Genomic DNA, 22,229 nt, shown 5'->3' with positions numbered 1-22,229 from the left:
TCCACCACTGCAAGATTATCTGCCGGAGCAAATAATGTTATTGCAAAACGATTGCTAGTAATTGATAGATGCGAAGTACCTGCTTTGATATACGCGCCGCGCGTCTCTCGATTACGAAAAATGAGAGGATGGCCAATCGCTAATAATTCAACTGGAATAGATGCATATGAATCGATTCTGATTAGCATGAAAACAATACACATATATAAACTGAGAAACTATGACATTATATTTTACTTCTAATCTTAATTTCTCGCAAGATGACATCTATGAGAAACAATTTCAGACTAGCAATATTTCGAAACCTTCAGTATTTATATATATTTAATCAATTTAATATTTAATATTATAATTAACAGAATTAAAGTTTAGAAGAAATATTTTAATTTTAATAGATATATTGTAACACATATTTAGTGAGGTACAAATTTAATTTTACCAATTATTTTATTTTCAATCATTTGTAAGTCAAAAATTATTTAACAATAATGTAATTAGAAAAAATGATCTAAAAATTTCGTTCGTAATGCTTTATTTAGAAAACCAAAATTCATTAAAACATCAGTAAAGATTGTCATTGAAGGTACATAACGTTGCTAAAATTACGCCTCATTTGCATCTGCATTTTAATGCACGCTACAATTTGCATTTTCGCAAGCGGCAAGGTGCGACGATTTCACAGTGGTCTGTTCAATACGGTCGGGCGACGTTATCTAATTTCGGTTTTGTTTTATCGTGGCCGACCGCAGACCGATGCGTCCGGCGGCATTGCAGCAAAGATCGAGCTTTCCTCTTGAAACCGCAATCAGGAGCACGTACACTTGTGCAAGTGCCCCGTAATACTCTCACCATCTGGAATTCCATGCGATAAAACAAAAAGCATCGTTTGAACATCTAACGGCACTGGCTCCGTTAACAGCGTCGCAAGTTAATGCAATTGACAGATAAAGCTATGAGCTTATTTGGAATTTAGTTTTTAAGATAGGTAGTGAGTTCTGTTATATTGATTTCTGTTATATTGATTTCTCTTCTTGATAAAAAAATAGCTATTCATTTTGATATTACTTTTGTATTGTATACCTAATGTTTAATAACATTCTTTATTTATGCAAATAGTTGCAGTATAAATCTCTTTAAAATCAATATTTGATGTAATTATTTTAAAACTTTGAAAAACAACTAAAGTGAAGAAATGTCAGCTGTAAAGAATTTTAATTGTTCAGTCATAAGAAATGTTAAGTCATACATAGATAGATTGCAATATGTCATATGTATTAGATCGTAAACTGCTAAGTAAACATAATTGCATTGATATAAGATTTCTTGCTATTTCAATAATTTTTTTTAAATACAAATAGAATGTTGCTTTCAGTCGCAATAATTTAATGCTCGTTAAAAAATTGAATTCCTTTAAGCGTGACGATGTAGTAGTAAAGAGTAAGAGTATTTGAGATAATGTGCCGGAATATAAGTCATTAGTTTAAATTCCAGTAAAGAAATATTGTTAAGAGATAACGTATGAGAAACAGGAGGGTTGAGTGAATCTTCTTTATGAGCATAATAATTAGAAATTCCTTTCGCATTACGGTATAAAGCGCAGTATAAAACTTCATATACCTAACTTCTTGATGATAAAAGTGAAATTTAAAACATTTATTTAAATAAACATAATTTTTTTTTAGAACTAAATTAAATAAAGTATCCGTATAAAAATATCTTTTTAAGCTTTGTAACGCACTCATTTTTCATTTTACTTGCAAAAACATGATCTTATTTTTTCACATTTGACTAAAAAAGTTACGTCCTCAATCGAGTATATAAATAATGTGAAGAAATATAAGATTCTCATCATATTACTGACTTTTAATCAAACTCATTGGGAAATTAGTCTTTTCAAGCGTGACGCGGACGTGTGGCAACTCTCGAGCCTTTCGTGAGATAAGGCTCCAGGATATGCGTCGTTAGCCCGGGAGCCAGTAGAGGAAGAAATATTCGCAGGAAGAATATTGCGGTATAGAGGTGAGGGAGACAGAAAGAACGGCATACCGAGCTCCGCACAAGTGCAACGCCTCGCACAGAGCGAGCGGAGAGAGTATCTCGTGTCGTGCTGCACTTCCGCTCCGTGAAGTAAATCGTGTGCATTGCAGTGCAACGGACCAACGGCGGCTGAGCGTAACGCGAGGCGAACCACCGGCACGTAAGATTATGAAATTCGATAGAATAACGTCATTGTGTTAGCTTCTTAATTGCCGCAGCGTAAATTTCGCAGCGAGAACATTTGTAATGGGAAATGGGCATTCCCATGACACGAATAGTCTCGATAAAACACGTCAACGGTCCACAAAAAAGCAAGATTAATTTGTATTAGTAATAGTAATAATGTTATTAAAGGAACAATGGCCTAATCCTTTGAGTTAAATTACATTTTGTTATTTTTAACTTTCGTATGTGTCACAATATAAATTAATCATTTATTTCATGTAATTTTATATATATATATATATATATATATAAATATAATTACTTTCAAAGTAAATAACATTCATATCAACGTATGCATTTAGTAAATAATATTAGGTGTTGGAATTAATTCGTAGCGTTTTACAAGTGATGGGAAGTACTTTCATTAATGTATTTTTTAATGCTCATGTGAAATAAATAACATTCTTTCATTAAAAAACGCTACGAATTAATTCCAACACCTAATAAATTAAATTTTAGTTGAATTTAATACATTGAATTTTTTAAATTAAATCATTTAACTCCATTATTTTACTTAAATTAACGATATATTGAGTAAGAACAGTGGCGATCTATAGAAATGATAAAAAATAACTCAAATTGGATGTTATTTGATATTATTAATGTAGTAATATGATAATAGAGCAAAGTACATGCTTTGTTAAGAATTTAAAAGTTTTAAGGTAATTGTTAAAATAGCTGTTAGGTAAAAGATGGTGTATATTTGTATATTGCTACAGTTGTACGTTGCTATCGTAGCATTGATCTACAAGATACTGAAAGAAAATGAGACTGAAGAAAAAGAATGATCATACCGTCTTGAAGCGATATTGATCATTGACTACGTTTTCAAGAATAGTAAACTAATTGTGATCACGGTCAGCAGAAAGATGGAACAAGTTTATGAAAGTGAAGAGGTCACTTTCGAAATTCAAGCGGAAATTCAATAAAGAGAGTGGGCGACCTACATATACATTTCCGAATTCCTATTTACTAACCAAGACATTTCATCAACTCTGAATTAAATCTGCTTTTTATCGTAATATCAATCATAAATCAAACGAATATATAAATAGTATATAAAATTTTATAAAATTATAACTAAAACATATGTTACAAAAAATACGAATATTAAAATTATTATCCAATTTTAAAATATATTAATGTTATTTATATTGTGCACTATCTGAAGCTACATAATGAATATTTAAGAGTTTTTAGTTAAAGTTTTAAAAAAATTATTTTAGATCATTAAAATATTAGATGGTTTAACTTTTTTTCTATGCGCTTATATATTACGTATGTTATATATCTCATATTTTATTGCTATTCTTCTACACAATCACGGATAGCTTATTATTCATATTTTGCCTAAAATATATAAAAATATAATTAATATGTTCCATACAAATACAGTCGATATTTGAGAGAAAACAAGTTTTATGAAATTAAAAGTAAATTATTCGAGATTAAGCGAAAGTGCTACGGAAATGACAGAAGAAACGAGTTCTAGAATCGGTGAAAGTGAACCGAAGAAAAAGTTAAGAGTTAAAAAGGAGTTAATTGAGAGACCGGATGTGAGCATAGTTTAGTCTGACGAAATATATCATACATATGCGTAACGATAATGTAATAGCTTCATTGATCGGGCTAGAGTTTGATAGTACGTTGTAATTATACGAAAAAGACTGACTAATATCATTACAATAACAACATCATTGTAGCATGTACATAATTTACACTGTTATTATAAACAAACGAGTGCTTCATGAAGACGTAAGTATATGTATTTAATTCTAAAGAGATTGCATTAAATAATTCTTTAAAAAGTATAAAAAATACTATAAATATATTACTGTTTTATTTGCAACAAGCAAAAAGCATGTGTCTATTTTTAAATCATTCTAAATTCATATTTTGTAAATATAGAGATTATGTGTTACAATATTATGTAAAATTATGCAAAACTTTGCAGTATTCAATCTTTATTTTTTGCATATACTATAGTAGTAACATAATGAATCTTGATCGGACAGCAGCAGTACATAATGAATGCATGACGTAAAAACATTTTGCCATACCCCTGTTTTGACATTTCAAAAAGCGCGAGGTAAAACATGAATTCTCATCGTTGAATCACAGAGAGATCGATTCATTCCCAGGATTACAATTACGGCGCAGAACCACTCGCCGAAATCATCGACAAGCCGTCGAAACCAGATCACACCGCGTCATATCCACCACACACTACTCCATCCTCCACTCGGCGAAGCCGTAACAACACCGGATGCCAATCGAGAAAAACAAGTAGTCCACATACCGCTGAGTCTGCCAGGAATGGCGTGCAACGATCCCACGAAGAGGATCGACGATAAGAGTAACCATATCCTCGTGGCCATGTCGTCTTGGATGTTGTCACCGCAAAATTGTTCTAACAGTTGTGTCCGATCCGTAGAATCTTCTCTCGTCTGAGGACAAGACCTCATGTAATCCTGGTCGATCAATCGACGTCCTTGACGCGCGCGTCGAAATCGAGAGATCAACGATGTTGGACCTCCAGCAGCTAGCAGGAGAATGTCGTCTGACCACGTGTACTCGCGAATTTCTCGAGGATCGCGAAAAAGAGTTACGGCACATCGGTTATATCGGTAGAATGTCACGCAGATCGACTCCTGACCGAGAAGCCAAGTTCTCTTTTACTGTAAATCCTGTCCTTGTGTAGTGCGGTCGCGTATTGGTATACGAGTTTGATGAAATCTCGCTAGGGTCGCCATCGAGAATTCGGGTCGAGATCAAATACCACCTGATACTCATTGTGTCAGTGAAAGGTAAAGATATATAGATTTTAGACGCAAAGTTCTTAACAGTAACTCCTTTGCGACAGAGAAAACAATTTAAATTTGAACTATTTATTTTACAATTCTATTAATTCTAATAATTTATTTGCATAATCAAACGTTGCCTAGCTACAATAGTTTTTGATATTCAAAGTACTTTGAGAAAAGAGAAATACTTTGAGAAGTCTGCAGCAATATTGCATGCATAATTTGAAATTAGTTATTAAATCTACTTTCGAAAAATAATTAAGCAAAATATTTATAAAATTGCAAACACGAGTATTCATTATTTACGTAATTAGATTATGAAGTCACTCTTTTATAAATAGATTATAAAAAATCAAGAAATTTAAAATGTTTCTGAAGCCTATATAAATATAAAATTAAATAATAAAATAATAATAAAATTAAAATGTCTAGAATACATTTCTTTCTATTATTCTTCGCGAACTTTTAATTGAATTTGTACAATCTGATGGAAATTTATGCTGTGTCAAAGAACGAAGAATAGAATTTATCCTACATTTTCTATCAACAAGCAAATTTTCTTACAAATTATTAATTTGCTTTATCAGACACGAACTGACATAGCGTGGGTTCATTGCAAGGTAGCCAAGTGCATCGTCAATTATGTATTGTGTAAAATGTATATCTAAGTTCAACCTTCCCCTACTTTCCACATATCAACACTGATGCGTCGTCCTTCTTCCGGTATGCACTCATACATATACAATATATAGCGCGTGTCTAGGGGTGTGTCTATGCTTAATAGAGTATGTCGACTAGAGAGTTGCAAACAAAAGTTGCATACACACGCAAATAGATCAGTGTGCTTTCTCGTAAAATGATGAAAGTTAAGCGAAGCTAAATTTTGTAAAATATTTCTACGCGCACGTGTAAATATTTTTCTTAATGTTTTGTCTTATTAATTTTAACATACTTTTAACATCACGTTTTAAACCAAATTATTTCAATAGTCAATTAAAAACAATTAATAACAATAACATTTTTATAAATATAAATTTTAGTATGCGGCAAAAAAGAATAAAACTTGTTTTATTCCTGTTAATTACATTCAGTATTTGTTTTATTAATAATTTTCTTTCTTTTTCTTATCTATTGTGTTATATTACGTACAGATTTACACGTACATGTATTCATTAGTAAATTCCTATCAACTACGACGTGCTCTAATTTCTATTCTCTGCTATTCTCAAAGATGAGCGAAGCTATAAGATTAAGAGATTAATTATCGTAATTTAACGTTTATTTTATTTTTTCGACTACTTTGACCAGTGTAGGAAGGAATTTCCCTGAAAAATCTTCCGAAGCAAATAACGATAGATTGATAGACCCTAACATTCGCTTTTTCAATTAAATTCCATACTGGCCGACCTTCATCGGTTACTCATACTCCATTCGATCGCGAGATGAATATCCTCGATCGGTATATTTTGTCTGCATGCTCGAGAAAGGTACGTGTCGCCAACAAAGGTCGCCAGAACTTGTCGACTGAAATTTTAATACCAGTAAACATTCGCGAGAAGATTTGTTTCGTGATGCATTGATTTAGAAAATATCATAATATTCTGATAAATTTATATACGATTATCTATAGCTTGAGATAATTCAATGATTTTGTCATATCTGTTGTTATAAATTTTCAATTACAATATGTTTAGAGTTAGCATCCTTCGACAACAAATATACTCGTATATTTCAATAATATTTAATTGTAGCTAAAAAAAATTTTTATTCTTTTGAATTCGTGAATTATTTAACATACACAATTAAAAAATTTTAATAAATTAAGTATCGATGATATCTATCTATAAAAAAATAATAAAACTTTAATGTTATTTTACTTTAATAGAGTAATAAGTGTCTTTTAAGTCTCTAATTCAATAGAGTAATAAATCTTTTAAGTCTCATTGAAAGTCATGAATTTGAAAAATACATTTTAAGTTTATTATAAAACCTATTAACGAAAGAAGAGTAGATAGCCATTCAGATAGTCATTTGAATTTATCATATATAGACAGAGTTTATAGAATTTCACGAAATAGATATTTGTTTATGAATATAACTTTTTAATATTTATTATATTACACGAATGAATAATCTCAGATAATTAAAAAGATGTAACTATGTGAATTGATTAGAATTTGAGAAATGTTGCAAATTGATTCTTTTAAAAGAAGATTCGTCGATTTAATTTTCTTTTCACAAACGAGTCGCCTTTCACTAAATTATACATCAAATTTCTCAACTTGTCCAACCAATACACGATGCATGATGTCGCTTTCAATTTCTTAATCTCTAAAAAATTTCTTCCTTTTTCTTTCTTGTTTTCCAGATTTTCGAAAGTACTTTACTCGAGTAAAAGTGTTTAAAATGTTTCAAGAAAGTGTTTAAGGGAATCCCAATCTAAAGTATATTTTTCCGGCCATTTAGGAAAGAGAATTTTATACTATATACGTTGTATACTATATATACATAACTAACTATAAGTTTTGTATATATTCAAATATATACAACTAAATATACAAAAAACTAATTTTTTTTTAAATCAAACGATCAAAAATATTTTCTTGTTTAAATATAGATTCAGATGTAATACTTTGGTTTTTTCTGGTGGACGTGACAGCATTAATCTGTACATATCGGAGCACGTATACGTTGCTGTACAATCTCAATCCTCAATATAATACGTGACCAATTTCCTATTCTGAATAAAAATTCACATTGTAAATCTTTGAATTTCAAATTCCTCTGATAAATTGCAACTTATTTTACATTTTCTAAAAAAAATATAAAAATAAAAATAATTAATTTCGAAGAATGAATATTAATTCATAAGAAAATATCTACTCTATTTTTCTAATTTCTCAAGAGAAACTTTATTTTAAGCCATTATCATCTTCTCTACAAATACTTCTATTCATCATACGCATAGTTAACTCTTAATCAAACGTTAGACGCAAAATTGCTAGAGTACAGTATTATCTTTTAACGCAGAACGCCGTGAAATGTGTGCTTTATGAGTCTTCAGTACACGAGAGTGTCGACGATATTTTCAACCCGATTATTGCAAAGACTGTAACGGCGACATTGTCATTGGGTGTGGCGTTGCGAATTTCTTCCAGCTGAAATGACGGAAAGCGGAGATCCTGTCGGACTGAATTCTTGTCACAGAGGGGCCATAATTTCTTCGTCATAAAAGAGATGGCAGGCAGTTTTTTGCGAGGAAAACTTACAGAAATACGGAAATATTCCTTCGACGCAATTCTTCTCTTTCCGAGTTTTATTTCTTCTCTCACTTTCTCTCGTTTATTTCATGTTATATAAAGTTTTTTATTCTTGCAAATTTAAAAATAAGATTTGTGTGTGTGTGTGTGTGTGTGTATGTATTAACGGTGGAGTATCAACATAGTGTTCTAAACTAAAAAGGATGTCAATTTAATGGTTGAATAGTTAAAGTGCAAGTTCAGAACATCAATTTACAATAGAAAATTAAAGAACATTTACAAGTAAATTGTAATCAAAATGTCGACTGTCATTTCTACATTATTCTATTAAATAGTTTTTTCCTTAGAAAAGAATTATTTTATCTTTTGAAAATTCAGTTATCCAAATAATTATCTATCAGTTTCAATAATCATATCAGACATAAAATAGCGTTAAATCGTACTTATGATAACGATTTAGACTGAAGATCTCCAAGTTGCAATAAATCTAGCGTAAAATCAAGTGCTTCGATCTCTAATCCGTGAAGTGCAATTCACTATCCTTCGGGAGCTCATCGTAGCCGCAATCAGGACATCGCATTGCCCCGATCGAAAAACGACATCACTGAGCGACATTTACACATGTGATCGGTGCCGATCACGTTTCGTATCACATATACGAACAGATATAACATCATCGAAATCTACGAGGATTGACAGGAAATATACGCGGGGATCGACGCTTCGACGAATTATTCATGAGAAGAGATTTGTACTGAGATTATTCCACGACATCTGCGCGACACCGTGCTATTGAGAATCCTATTTCTGTACTTTCGATCGAGAAAGGGGCATCAGTCGAGGAATAAATCACGCCTGCGGGAATAACGGTAAATCATTCGTGTAAGGTGTACCTAGCAAAAGAAGTCATTGATTGAATGAGTCAACTGGAGAGAAGCTATTTAATGATGACGATTTAATGATAACGATTTAATAATTTCAGTGAAAATGTGAATGTTAAAGTTATAAGTCGTTGACGCGTTAAGAAGATCATATTAACTATCGGCATGCAAAGCTATAAACATGCTAATAACTATGTTGCAACCGCAGGGATTATCCGACTTGGACATAAATTGCGGAGCAAATCTAGCTTCTAGTATTAAATTTACATTTATTATTATTATTATGTACTATTACGTACTAATACGTACTAGGGTAACTTCGACAAATACGCCGCGCTGGGATTTACGCTGCAGAAGTCAGAAAAAAAAATAGAAAAAATAGAAGGAGTGGGGTAATTTTCTCGCAACTACTCTCTCTATTACATGCCTTTATGTTATATTAGCATAACGTTACAATTTCAGTTTCTTACTGTTAATATTAATAAAATTATTGTGAGTTGAATCGATTTGTCACTGTGTTAAGTAGCACCATCATAAATTATCATCTACATAAAATGATTACTGTAGAAATTACGTGCAAAAGACTTAGTGATTATTTAGTAATACATGAGTACAGAGAACTAGTAAAGCATGTTGTATAACAAAATATAAGTACTTTGTTCTTGTATTCTTTGTTTTGTATATCCTATTTGTTTAGAATATACGACATTTTTAGCGGGCGGGATTTATGCTCAAAGCATACAAAGTGCGCAGATTCAATTCAGTGCACTAAATGCATTACATAAAATATATACCTCATGTCATAACATTTGCAATACTTGTAGGAAGATTGTAATTATTATTTATTACTTTATATACATATTTATTCATTCTTATTCCTTAATGAAACTTTATAAACGCATTTTATAAGTTATTGTGTCATTTTACGTCTTATTTATATGCATTATTTGTAAATTTTTCATGAGCCGTACATATCTCCCTTCCCCTATGAATAGCCATATATCCCATCTTTATGGGATATGCGGCAAAAATGCAAGGGTTTAAAAAAGTTCATTTTTTAATACGAAATATAAATATTTCAGATTTCTAATATTTTTTTCATAATAGTAGACAATACAAAGTTTTTACTGATATAATTCGTTTACTTTAAATATAGTAAATAATACTTAATAAATTAAATTTTCGATAGACATGGTGTATATACCGAAGTTACCCTATGTTGTCTACATTTGAACGTTATTATTACTATATATTTGCGAATATTATATTGTATATATATATGAAATACAAGTTTAACATTTTTTTATTTTTTTAGACATATATATATGTATATATATTAGGTGTTGGAATTAATTCGTAGCGTTTTACAAGTGATGGGAAGTACTTTCATTAATGTATTTTTTAATGCTCATGTGAAATAAATAACATTCTTTCATTAAAAAACGCTACGAATTAATTCCAACACCTAATATATATATATATATATATTGCTTTGTTATCTCTATTTTCAAAAATATGTTTTATGTCATAGTTGGGAAACCAAAATTAATTGATTTATTATAAATTTACATTAATAATTAAAAATTTTAATTAAAAATTTTTTTGCAGCACTGCTGATTAAAAAGATTTAAGTTGTGCAAATTTAGAATCTCTGAAGTTACCCATTACAAATTATTTTTAATTATATATTTGAATAAAACTTGACACTAATTGTTCTTGACACCAATGTTCTTTCATAATAAATGGCTCTCTACATCATCCTTTCTATACAGTAGTTTTAGTAACGTCATTATCCTAAAAAAAAATTAAGAAAAGTGTTTCTTAAAGCCTCGAACAAAGTTTGCGAAATGGTAGGATACTTTAACGATCTGCTGTTTCTTGAATTTTCACTATTCAATACTTTAATGCCGTCACGTAATCAATCGTTTACAGTGCGAGACGAAAGAGCCCGCGGGATACTTTCGCAATGTGTTTTGAGTGAACATATGTAGAAATGTAGGCCTCGGTCACGTTATCAGAATCAGATCAACAAGATCTGAAATAAATTTTAAGGATGGCAAACTCGTAGGACTTTTTTTATTTTTCTCTTAGATAGAATAAACACATTTGATTTTTTAAATCTAGATCGTGATAACTTTTTATAACTTTTAATCTACGTTATTTTCGAAATATATTCGATACATAAAGGTGCATCAAGCTCCTTAAATAATTTACATTTAAGACATTAGATCATTAAAGTATTTTCTCGACACTTCAATTAAAAAAGTCACTTATTAATTGATAAAATATCGTTTATCATAATAACAGTAAATAAAACACAAATATACCCTTAGTATAAATGACGTAATATTTCAAGCAAAAAAATAAAAGTGATAGTTTAACCAAAACGTACGTATTAATAATATCTATATAAATAAATCTGCGAAGAAACTTGTAAGTACAGTAAGACAAAGTACTATTTATTTTATTAGAAAATTTACACATGAAGAATTCAAGATTACTTTTCCGGTGCATTGTCAGCTTTAAATGCAAATTTGTCGCGTAACAGACTCTCGTTACACGCCAGCCGCAACGATTGCAATGCGGGCTTTATGCACTTGCTGGACCACGCGCGCACACACGTGCAACCGCATGCACACGCAGCGTCACGTGCAGAAGCATGCGCGAGGCATGTCCGTCTGTACATGAGGCAAAGAGGTACGACTGCAGAAAATGAAAGTTGAGATTCCACGGCGTGTTGTTTCGTAACCAGGGTCACGCTTAGAAAGGCGACGCTTAGTATTTAAGCTCCTAATATTATATGTTTGTGTGTGTGTGTGTGTGTGTCGCGACTTCGAACAAATCTGTATTAGACGCAAACAACCCCTTATTATAGAATCTTCAAGGCAAATACTTTTCGAAAATTTTTCTGTTCATCGCGTCTGTTCATCGTTTGTGCATTAATAATTATTGAAAAAAAATTACGATTTGAAGTTTAGCGACAGTGATAATATTGAAGCGAATAATTTTAAAAGCGTGACATTTCCAACAAACTTTAAATGTTAAAGCGAAGTTTACGTGACATTAATTAATATATTTTTGTACATATTTATTCTTATCTTAAAATATTGACTTTACTTCACACTATTCTATACAGAATATAAATTTCTAAAGTGCTCTTTTTCTAATTGAAAATCAATAACTTAAAATTATTACAGATAAATGTGATAGAAAGAAGTTATTAATAATATTAAAAAATTTATAATAAAGTTTATATTTTATGAAGTAAAGTAAAGTATTAATGTTCAAGGTATATATGTATTCGAAAATTTTTACTCAAATTAAATTTATTTAAATTAAACTTGAAAATAATTCATTAAAATAAACGATTTTTACAAGGTTGAAAGAAAAAGTGTGAAAAAGGAAAGAGACGTTTCTCAATTTAAAACTCACATATTGTACGTTTATCCGTTCAAGGTTGACTAAGTCGATTGGACAATTTTATTGGATATCGTAGAAATTTTATTGCTTAAATCAATATTAAAAAGTGTTTCAAAGTTCAAGGTTATCATATGAGCGTACATTCGTATTATATAGAGCATATATTCGTATTATATAGCGTGATAACGATCAGAAAAAACAGAACGACTACATCATGCTAACTTGGGAATGATATTCGGCAGATATAAATAATTTACTTTTTCTGACTTATTTAACAGAGACCGCTTTTTAGAAATTTTAAGAGACAATCAAAATTCCTTATTCCGTATTTAAATTTACATTAAAAGTATTCACTATGATAATTAATTTTCCAGAATTTACAATTAAGAATGAAAAAAGTATTATTTATTTTAAATATATCTGATCAAAAAATATACATATATAAAAGTTAAAGATAGCATTTTTTTAGAGTAATATTATTCCAATATATTAGGTGTTGGAATTAATTCGTAGCGTTTTACAAGTGATGGGAAGTACTTTCATTAATGTATTTTTTAATGCTCATGTGAAATAAATAACATTCTTTCATTAAAAACGCTACGAATTAATTCCAACACCTAATATTTCAGTTCTTTAATGTAGAAATTTAGCATTCCTCCAATCTTATAATTAATTGAAGCGTATCTCATAATTTAAATATATTTAAGTAGGATTTTTAAGAAGTATTACGTCTGTTTCGAAAATTTGAATAAGAAAATTTTTATCGCTTTTCTTGTTATTTCTTCATCGGAAATCTGCTTAATTAGCGCATAATAATATTCGAGATTAGTTTGAGGAGGCAGTAATCTGTCAGTCCGAACGCCAACCTGTCATCCGCAAGCTGCCCTCTTGCACTCAAAGCACCGGTTTCCTAACGACCGCTTCGAATGATATAAAATCGGAGATCAATCCCCGTGCCGTTTCCAGCATAGGAACGATGGTGTTCTCAACATTATCGGCATTTTCGAGAGAGAAACCGCACGCTATTGGACCAGCTAATTACCTGTCGTCTATCGTGAACGCCTTTGAGAGACTTTATGTGCCTTATTTCACTTAATAAACCAAAAATTGATACATGTTGCATGAAATTATATGGATATATGTATATATTTTCTATTGATATCAGCAGCTGCTTGTAATTTATTTCAGAGAAGTTATTCTTTCTTTTTTTGTAACGTTACAATATCAAAAAGTATGACACTGATTCGTACTTTCATGTTTTTTAAATAATTTATTATTTAAAAAATATAAAAATTGCAAAGCTGAAATTTTGAAAAATTTAAAATTGGACACGTTTCTAACATAAGTTTAAAAGTTAATTAAAAATAAATTAAAAGAAATTAAAAGAATTTAAAAAACCTTAGATATTATTTTGTATACCGAAAGGACAAAACTGATGATAAGTATTGTATAAATAAAAAAAAAGATATTCTTATAAATAAATAACTTAATTATGTTTCGATATTAAAATTCAATTATTAATTCATGTATCAAGAAATCAAGAAATACTAACAGCAATTTCTCATTTAATAAAATGATATTATACTACTTTCTCCAGAGCGGCCTTGGCAAAGTAAACTGGATTCGTTTCACGATACATTTCTCTCGTCTTACTCTCGCTTTATCACGGCCGGTGATCAGTCAGTTATAGAATTAAGTCCTACTTTATATATACTGTCGACATTATACGATCACGCGTATTTGGCAGACATAGAGAGAATTTAATGTTAAAACGTTCTAATGATGTTCATTAAATCTAAACTTTATTTCACATAATATAAATATGCCATTTAAGCATATAAAAACGAAAATCAAGTGTATTAATAATTCGTGCATTAATTCGTGCATATTAATTGCCTGTATGGACACTATTTGCATAACAAAATCTGTTGCTGAAACGATACTTTTGCAAAGCTTAATTTTTCCCAATATTAAAATATTTCCAATATACCTTCAATGAATATTACAAATAGTTAGAAAAGAGAAATTTAAATGCTCTACACAAGACTTATTCATTCAATTATAACGTGCAAATTTATCAAAGCTAAATTAATCTGTTTGATTAAGCAAAATTTACTTCGTGATAAAATGTGTAATCAACTTAACGGATTTAACCACAAATAAATTGGTTGAATAGTTGATAAAATTTTCTTTAAATTAAATCGATTACATGGTTTACCGCATCGCACTGCTCCGCAACTACAATTTAATTCCGATCCTTTACTGCTCTATCGATCGTTTGTTTAGTCAGAATTGATTTACAAACATACAAAAAAATCATAACAGGCGTGATACTTCTATGAATAAAAAAAATTTGCTATTTTTTGAATTGTCATATAAATATCGTTTGCAATATTTATTCAATTATCGCTTACAATTGTAAAAAATTTAATAGTTATTTTTATAAATAACTGATTTTTATAAATCACATGTGATGGAATAATCAAATAGTAATTTCTTATTTATTATTTTCCCACAATAAATAATTGCAAAAGCGCGTTCTATCGGATTTGGCAATACTTTCAAACGACGTGGCATTTACAATCTGTTTTATAATTTCTCAGTGAAACATTTAATTTTACACGTACATTCGTGTAATTAACAGCCGTAATCGATTTACGATCATGTGTTTTAATGCAATCCAATCTATTTTTGGGGCAATTTTAATTTACCAAGCGCGTTGGCGCGCGAAATCATTTCCAATAAATCACGTAACCGATTTACACTTTAAAATTCCACGCGAATCGGTGAATCGATCGAATTTCGGTGGTGGTATTAAATTGATTACATGCTCTGCAGCAGCACCATGGCTGTTTCATAGGGGCGGACAGGTGCGAAGTATCCCCCGGCATCTTCCTCGCACAAAGCGAGGATAATTCTGGCCTTTCCAGCGCGTACATACAGCGTACAGACTGAATGGGAAAACGAGCCGACTGAATCTTCGGTCGGTGAGTCGGGAAGACTTGATCGCACTTAGGCGGGCCTTCGAGTCGCACAGCCGGAAACGATCGCGTAATAATGCCCGTTTTGTCTCCAAGTGCTTATCAGCCTCGGCCAGATCTCCAACTTGGAATTCATTCTGAAAGCACTCACGGTGCATTGCCTTGACGAGTATGTAATAACGACTCAACTGCCGTTAACTGCGACGTATGAGCGATTTCTCTCCAACAAAGAGAAAGAAGAGGAAGCAAACAAGCACATTTCTCATTTAGATAAAAGAGGTAAAAAGAAACTAACAAAATATTGATTAAAACATGTATGTTATACGAAAACAGTTTTGTAAAATACGTCAATTTGTTAAGACACAATCGATCTCTATGAATGACGATCATTAGGTATAATTAGGTATAATTTAAATATTTTGTGTAATTACATTATATGTATATATTTTGTATTATATATCATTTTCATCAATTTTTAACGTAAGTTTTTTTTGTGATTTTTCAATAAAACTTGAATCAATTTTAATTATTTGGTAGAATCACTATTAATTATTTCCTTGTGTCGAGACAATTTACAGGAAGGGCTTCTGGTAAAGACGGTCGGCCTGAGATCAGAATGCTAATGCGAGTCCCGCGAGCCCTACGTGTGCCGACATTCACGCTAGATTATCGTCTACGAGCACTCCTCGCCTCTGTCGAGTAGACTGTATAACAGTCGCATTATGTTGTGCAGGAGACGGCCAGTGAGAGTGTATGCGGTAGATACTTGGCGTATTCGCGCAAGAAGCGTAATTAAGACCAGGCCCGAGTTCTCCTGTCTCCATTTTGCTGTCTGTCTCGACGGCGAAATCGGACTCGAGGCTGAAGGCATGCTAGTTAATGCGACAAGTTGTAAGTTACATCGTCTAATACGCTGTTGGATCTACTCGTAAATCCTGTCTGCGCTTGCTTAATTAAGTTGGATGCTCCGATTATCCATTACCAATGTCTCGAAGCAAACCGCGTAAAATTATTTCGTATGCCTCTATCTATCTGAAATTCATATATATATATTGCAAGAATATCTTATTATAATAATAATTAATAAAATAAACAAATCGTTTTTTAAATATTTAATTAGTACTTTAGTTATTCTCGAATAAGTAAAATATTTTACTTATCATGCTTTAAATTTATAAGAAGAGTTGTTAAATAGTATAAATCATTTTAAAAAATAATGCACATATCAAACTTGGAAAAATTTATTTTATAAATATGATTTTTTGTGTCTTAAGTAACAAAAGAGTTTAAATGACGAGATTCGCGCGAACATTCGTACCGTTACTTGCATCTTCAGCTACTCGATTACGCAAATGCATATTCTGTTACAAACTGCGCATCATGCAAAACCGCACAGCTGCCTAACTTGATTAATTAGTGTTTATACGAACGAACTTCTATTTCAGGAAATTGTATAAACTGATTAAAAGTTTGAAATAGCTACAGTCAGGAAACAAACGAATGCCTCGTTGAAGCATCGAAAAAACGAATCATCTGTTTTTTATTTAATTCTTATATTTTAAAATCAATTTTTTTAGTACAGTTTAATATTACAATTTTTCCTTACTGATTTCTTTCACATTAATTTAATCTGACTTTTATTGCACCTTTTTAATTAACGTTATTGTATGATAACAAAAATCCTATTTTTGTTTATTTATAAATTGTTAAGTTTGTATTACAAAAATTTCAGGATGAGTTGATATTCACAGAAGAGAAATAGAAAGGATAAATAGAAGTGAAAGTCAATTTAACTTGATACCATCTGATTGCAGCTTCGGCTGCTCGTCGAAGTGTAAATGTAGAGTGATAGAAGATGTTTGCAGAATCGAAATTCTATTTGCGAAGTGAAATGGTCTGATTACAAATCTATTCTACTGCACGCAACATGTAACGCAAGACACTATCGTATTTACTGTCACTAAACTTCCGGAAGAGAATGCACGCAATTCAATTTCACTTTGACTCTTCTTCGTCATTTAATATACACACATGTCAACAATAATTCATTTATCTGCACTACAATTTATTACTGTTGATATAAAAATTCTATTGAAAAGCAAGCGTTTTAGAATTGCTATATTCAAAAATTATTATCATATTTTTTTAAGTTAAAAACTGAAATAATAACATGTTATTATTTTCGAATATAATGCAATATTTTTCTTCCATTCATTCATACTATTATTATTGTATCTATTTTGATTTTCCAATATTTTGATTCATTTCTCTCTACATTTCATGTTTTAAGCACGGATCTATAATCAACCAAAAATAAACAGCATTAGAGAAACAGTTTGGAAGCAATGCTCTCTACAGGATTTTAAATATTTGCTGGTCAAATTTATACGAAATGTGCAATGCTTGCCATCACAAAATTGAATGCAAATTGCATCGCTGTAAAATGAAGTACAGTAATTGCGCAAAGTGCTTCGTCGATTCACACAAACTTCTCGATATATAGTCAAGTAATTTCTAATATGCTAATAACTGTATAAATGCTTTGCAAATTAACTAAAAATAAGCAACTGATATGCACAAGCAAATGCGACTACAAATGAACCAAGTTAAACAGAAAGCTTGAATAAGGAAAGCAAGCAGTTGTCAGATAGAAATGTGTAGCGTTTACAGAATTAAAGTTTGTTTAAATATTAGATAAATATTAGACAAATTATAGATAAAAGAAAACTAGGTCATATTTCTATAAACTATGTGGAATTATGGTGAATAGTGCTAAACTTAAACATTTTTAGACTTTAGCATTTCTCAAAAACTTTTTATATATAATCTATCTTTTGTAAAAAATTGTAAATAAACAAAAATTTTATATATTATATAAATATAATTTTTATATAACAATTTAAATAGTAAAGGTAAAACATAATTTAACATAAAAAGTTTTAAATCTAAAAATTTACATGATTATTTTTAATGAACAAAAAAGATAGAATGTCTATTTTCAAAGTATGCGTAAAATTTTTGTGAATAACATTAAGCAAATAATTTAAATATAATTTTATGTAAATGTAATTTCTACAAAGATTTGCTAATAAACTTAAAAATATCTAAAAAATTTTTGATTATTTTTCAAGAAATATTTCCAAAATTTTAATTAAATAATGTAAAATACATAAGTTAAAGTAAAAACGTGCTTCCTATTGCAAAATCTTAAAATTTGTATCAATATTAAGTATTAAGTGTTTAAAATATTAGAGATGATTAAAATATGTTGACTGTCAATATTCTTTAATAAATTAGCATCAACACGTAATGTTATACAAAAGATATCTAGTTTTAAACTTCTTACGAAGATCAAGATTAAAGGACTTGCAACCTTTGAAAATAATGCAGTTTAATAATATAAAGTTACAGAGAAAATTGCATGTTGAATTAAAAAATATTCACCCGGTTATATTCAAGTTACAATATCTACAGGACCATCTTTACACGCTAACACATCTCACGTTATTTTTTACGCATGACGTGACTAATGCGCTCTTCCTACGATCAAAAGAACTCACAAAGAGCAATGTAAAAGATATAAAAAATTAAAGTGATGCATATATTATATCATGAGAATGTTATACATTGCTGTTAAGATGAAAGATTATTTAACCCTTTTCCTGTTTCATTTTTATTCTTGATAAATAAGAAAGAGATAAAGCTCTTATGTACTTATACACATAACGATATTATAAGAATTAAACAGAGATCCAAGATACAAAATACCCTCTTTTTCCAAATTATCTTTGATATGTCCGTAAAACGTTGCAAGTCTCATTCTCTCTACAGCGTATGAAATAAATATTGAATCTAAATGCGCGCGTATGTAAAATGAATATTGAAACGACGTACTTTGAGCAAACAGTTATTTGCAGTGCGGACTGGAAAAAACACCATCACGTTTTAACGGTTAAATTAATTTTCCTCTCTTTTTTATTGAAATTTATTCAATATTGATTTCTTCCACAATTTTAATACAGCATTCGTAAAAGAAAACTTATAAGATTTATTTCTACTATAAAAGAAAATTATTTTTATTGCTTGATTTATAAAAAAAGGTTAAGATATTCAATTTTAAATAGTTTATGCTTGTTAAAATATTCATGAAGCAAAATAATGGAGAAATAATTTTATTATTTATCCGCCTTTGTGATTTAATTTGCTAAATAATTTGCATAAGCGTTCTGCACGATAATTAATGATATCGATAATTAATAATATCAGTAAAATATTTATTCTCTAAAACAGGATAATCAACCTTTTTTATCTAGCGTGTTATTATAAAGATTTAAAATCTTTAATGTGCCACTCTGTTATAATTAAACAGAAAAAGAGACCATAATTTTATTTATATTATACTTTCTTCTCTTGCATTGAAAGCAAAAAACTTTCTACAGTTTAACAAAGTTTATTTCTTTCACTGTGTTGTGTTTTACATTCGTTTAAAAAAAAAATTATATTACAAATGAAAGACATACAGAGTAAGTAAAAAATTAAAATATTAACTCTTAAGTACTAAAATAAAAAATAATAACACTTTTACTGAGATTGGTTCCTGGGACATAGATTTAAAAAAATTGGAATAAAAACACAGAAGTTTGATAAATCTATTTTTTTAATCATACTGTTATAATCAGTCTTTACGAAAGTACTTTATGAAAATACAGATTTAGCGTGTTTTTTACATGGTCCCACTTGAGGGTTAATCAAAGGTTATATGTGTTTTATATATTCGTTTTCGAGCTTAACATATTATTCTATTTTTGTTATTTGATTAGCTATCGAATAAAATTTCTGAGAAAGTTATCCTACAGGCAATCAATGACAAAATCTTTATCATATGACAAAAACGTAGCAATAAAATATCAGTCTAAAGCTTTTAGCACGAAAATAGAACAAACGTATCCGCAAGTATAAAAAATAGATTTTAGAGTACGGTTGTTATCATTTTTAAAAAAATTTTTCTCTAACAGCAAATGCTTCTTTAAGCGTGCCACTGGTGGCACGCGCTTATCGTAAGTTGGATATCTCTGTTCTAAAAACATAAAATAAATCGTGTGTATGAAATACATTGAACATCGTAAAATTGAAAATGTAATTTTTGAAATAAGGTTTTATTAAAATATTGGGTCATCTAAAAAGTATCCGCGGTTTTTTGTCACTAGATGTGTGTTGATGGTCATATATCTAGTGACAAAGTACCGCGGATACTTTTTAGATGACCCAATATATTTTCATTTGTTTTACGATTCCTGGTACTCAGCGATGTAATTAAAGACCGAATATTATCATTTACAATTTATAAAAATAAGAAAAAAATTACTTTAGTGCATATAAAAAAATTATTAAAACAATTCCAAATTTAGAAGAGTTTTAATTTATAATTTTATACAATACTATATATACTTTCTATAATATTTTTATTTATCCTTCTTTATTTATCTTTCATTGAAGAGCTAAATCTTTTTAAGCGCTATTATAAGCGCTAAAATAACAAAGAAGTAATTAACTAAATTGCATCGTTATTACACCGCACTTTTAGATATATTCCATAAGCTAAAAAAACCGCAAATCCATCACTGTATACAATAACGTATAGTTTTAATTTAATGCGTGGTGATTGCTCTCGCGATTGCGATAAAAGCGTGCACACGATGGAGATATTGATCGCTATATGTTACGCGAAAGACTCGATAATTTTTGTCGACTGTCAACGTTGCTGGTGAACAATAACGCAAGGGTAGACAATCGTCGGACAGATATCGGAACGCGCACGTTTGCAATTTCACCGCGATTTCTCGCAATCGTACGCGCGTTTGTTCGGCGCGCAAATGCAGTACAACGCTTACGCCCTCGTTTTATATGGGCGACGAATTGACCTGTCTGGACTTCTGGAAAAATCTAGACAACTCGAAAAGCGCTGGCAATGCGGCTGACGAGATTGTTCGCACGCACAACAATAGAGTGATGAATTGCTCACTTTTGCAATTGGAAGATGTTCTCTCTGTCGAGTTGAAGACAGATATATAATTTATTTTGAATGCTGTTTGGATGACTTGAGTAATTTTTCAACCATGGAGAATGAACAAAACACTTATTAAGTAAAAAAAAGAGAGATTATACTTAAAATTTTTTAAACAATTAAAAAAAAATCAATTAATAGGGAAAAAATTAAATTCAATTTTTAAATAATGTTTGTAAGTAATGATAGAAGTTTTTAAGTAATGATAGAAGATTAAGCACACATACCACGTGCCTCTTCTAATAAATATTTAACAATTTCTCATGTTTTGCATCTTTTCTCTGAAAAAAAAACTCATCTTTTATTTCTTAAAAACATAATTAAAAGGAGAAGAAAAAAATAAATCAAACGCTTTGATAAAAAAATCAGATCTCAATTAAAAAATCGAGGATTCGAGGATATTTGTGATTCTTTATTTTTCATTCTTAATAAAAGAATGAGAAACTTGCAGTTGATATTTTTCTATTGAAAGTGCAACGTTTCGAATCAGTCCATATATTCCGTTCCTCCATTCTTTATTTAACTGCAAAATGTACCGAATAAATCATCAATCTTAA

The 22,229-nt window shown here is 30.1% G+C and overlaps 1 protein-coding gene across 2 annotated transcripts in view; it reads right to left on the bottom strand.

Moving 5' to 3' along the window:
* Positions 1–22,229, bottom strand: part of LOC105143244 (salivary C-type lectin 2) — a 103,594-nt gene that overhangs the window by 21,036 nt on the left and 60,329 nt on the right. The window contains exon 1 of one of the 2 annotated variants that reach the window (XM_087406439.1): positions 4,562–5,450. The exons of the other annotated variant lie outside the window; for it this stretch is intronic. Coding sequence (XP_087262565.1) covers positions 4,562–4,727 — 166 coding nt within the window. The 5' untranslated portion in view covers positions 4,728–5,450. Of the gene's footprint in view, positions 1–4,561; positions 5,451–22,229 lie in introns of those variants that run through there. 2 annotated transcript variants of the gene reach the window in all.

This window comes from Acromyrmex echinatior, chromosome 5 (genome assembly GCF_024713525.1).
Source record: "Acromyrmex echinatior isolate Ae372 chromosome 5, ASM2471352v2, whole genome shotgun sequence".
In the NCBI taxonomy this organism is placed as follows: domain Eukaryota; kingdom Metazoa; phylum Arthropoda; class Insecta; order Hymenoptera; family Formicidae; genus Acromyrmex; species Acromyrmex echinatior.
This window is presented reverse-complemented; position numbering and strand designations above follow the sequence as displayed.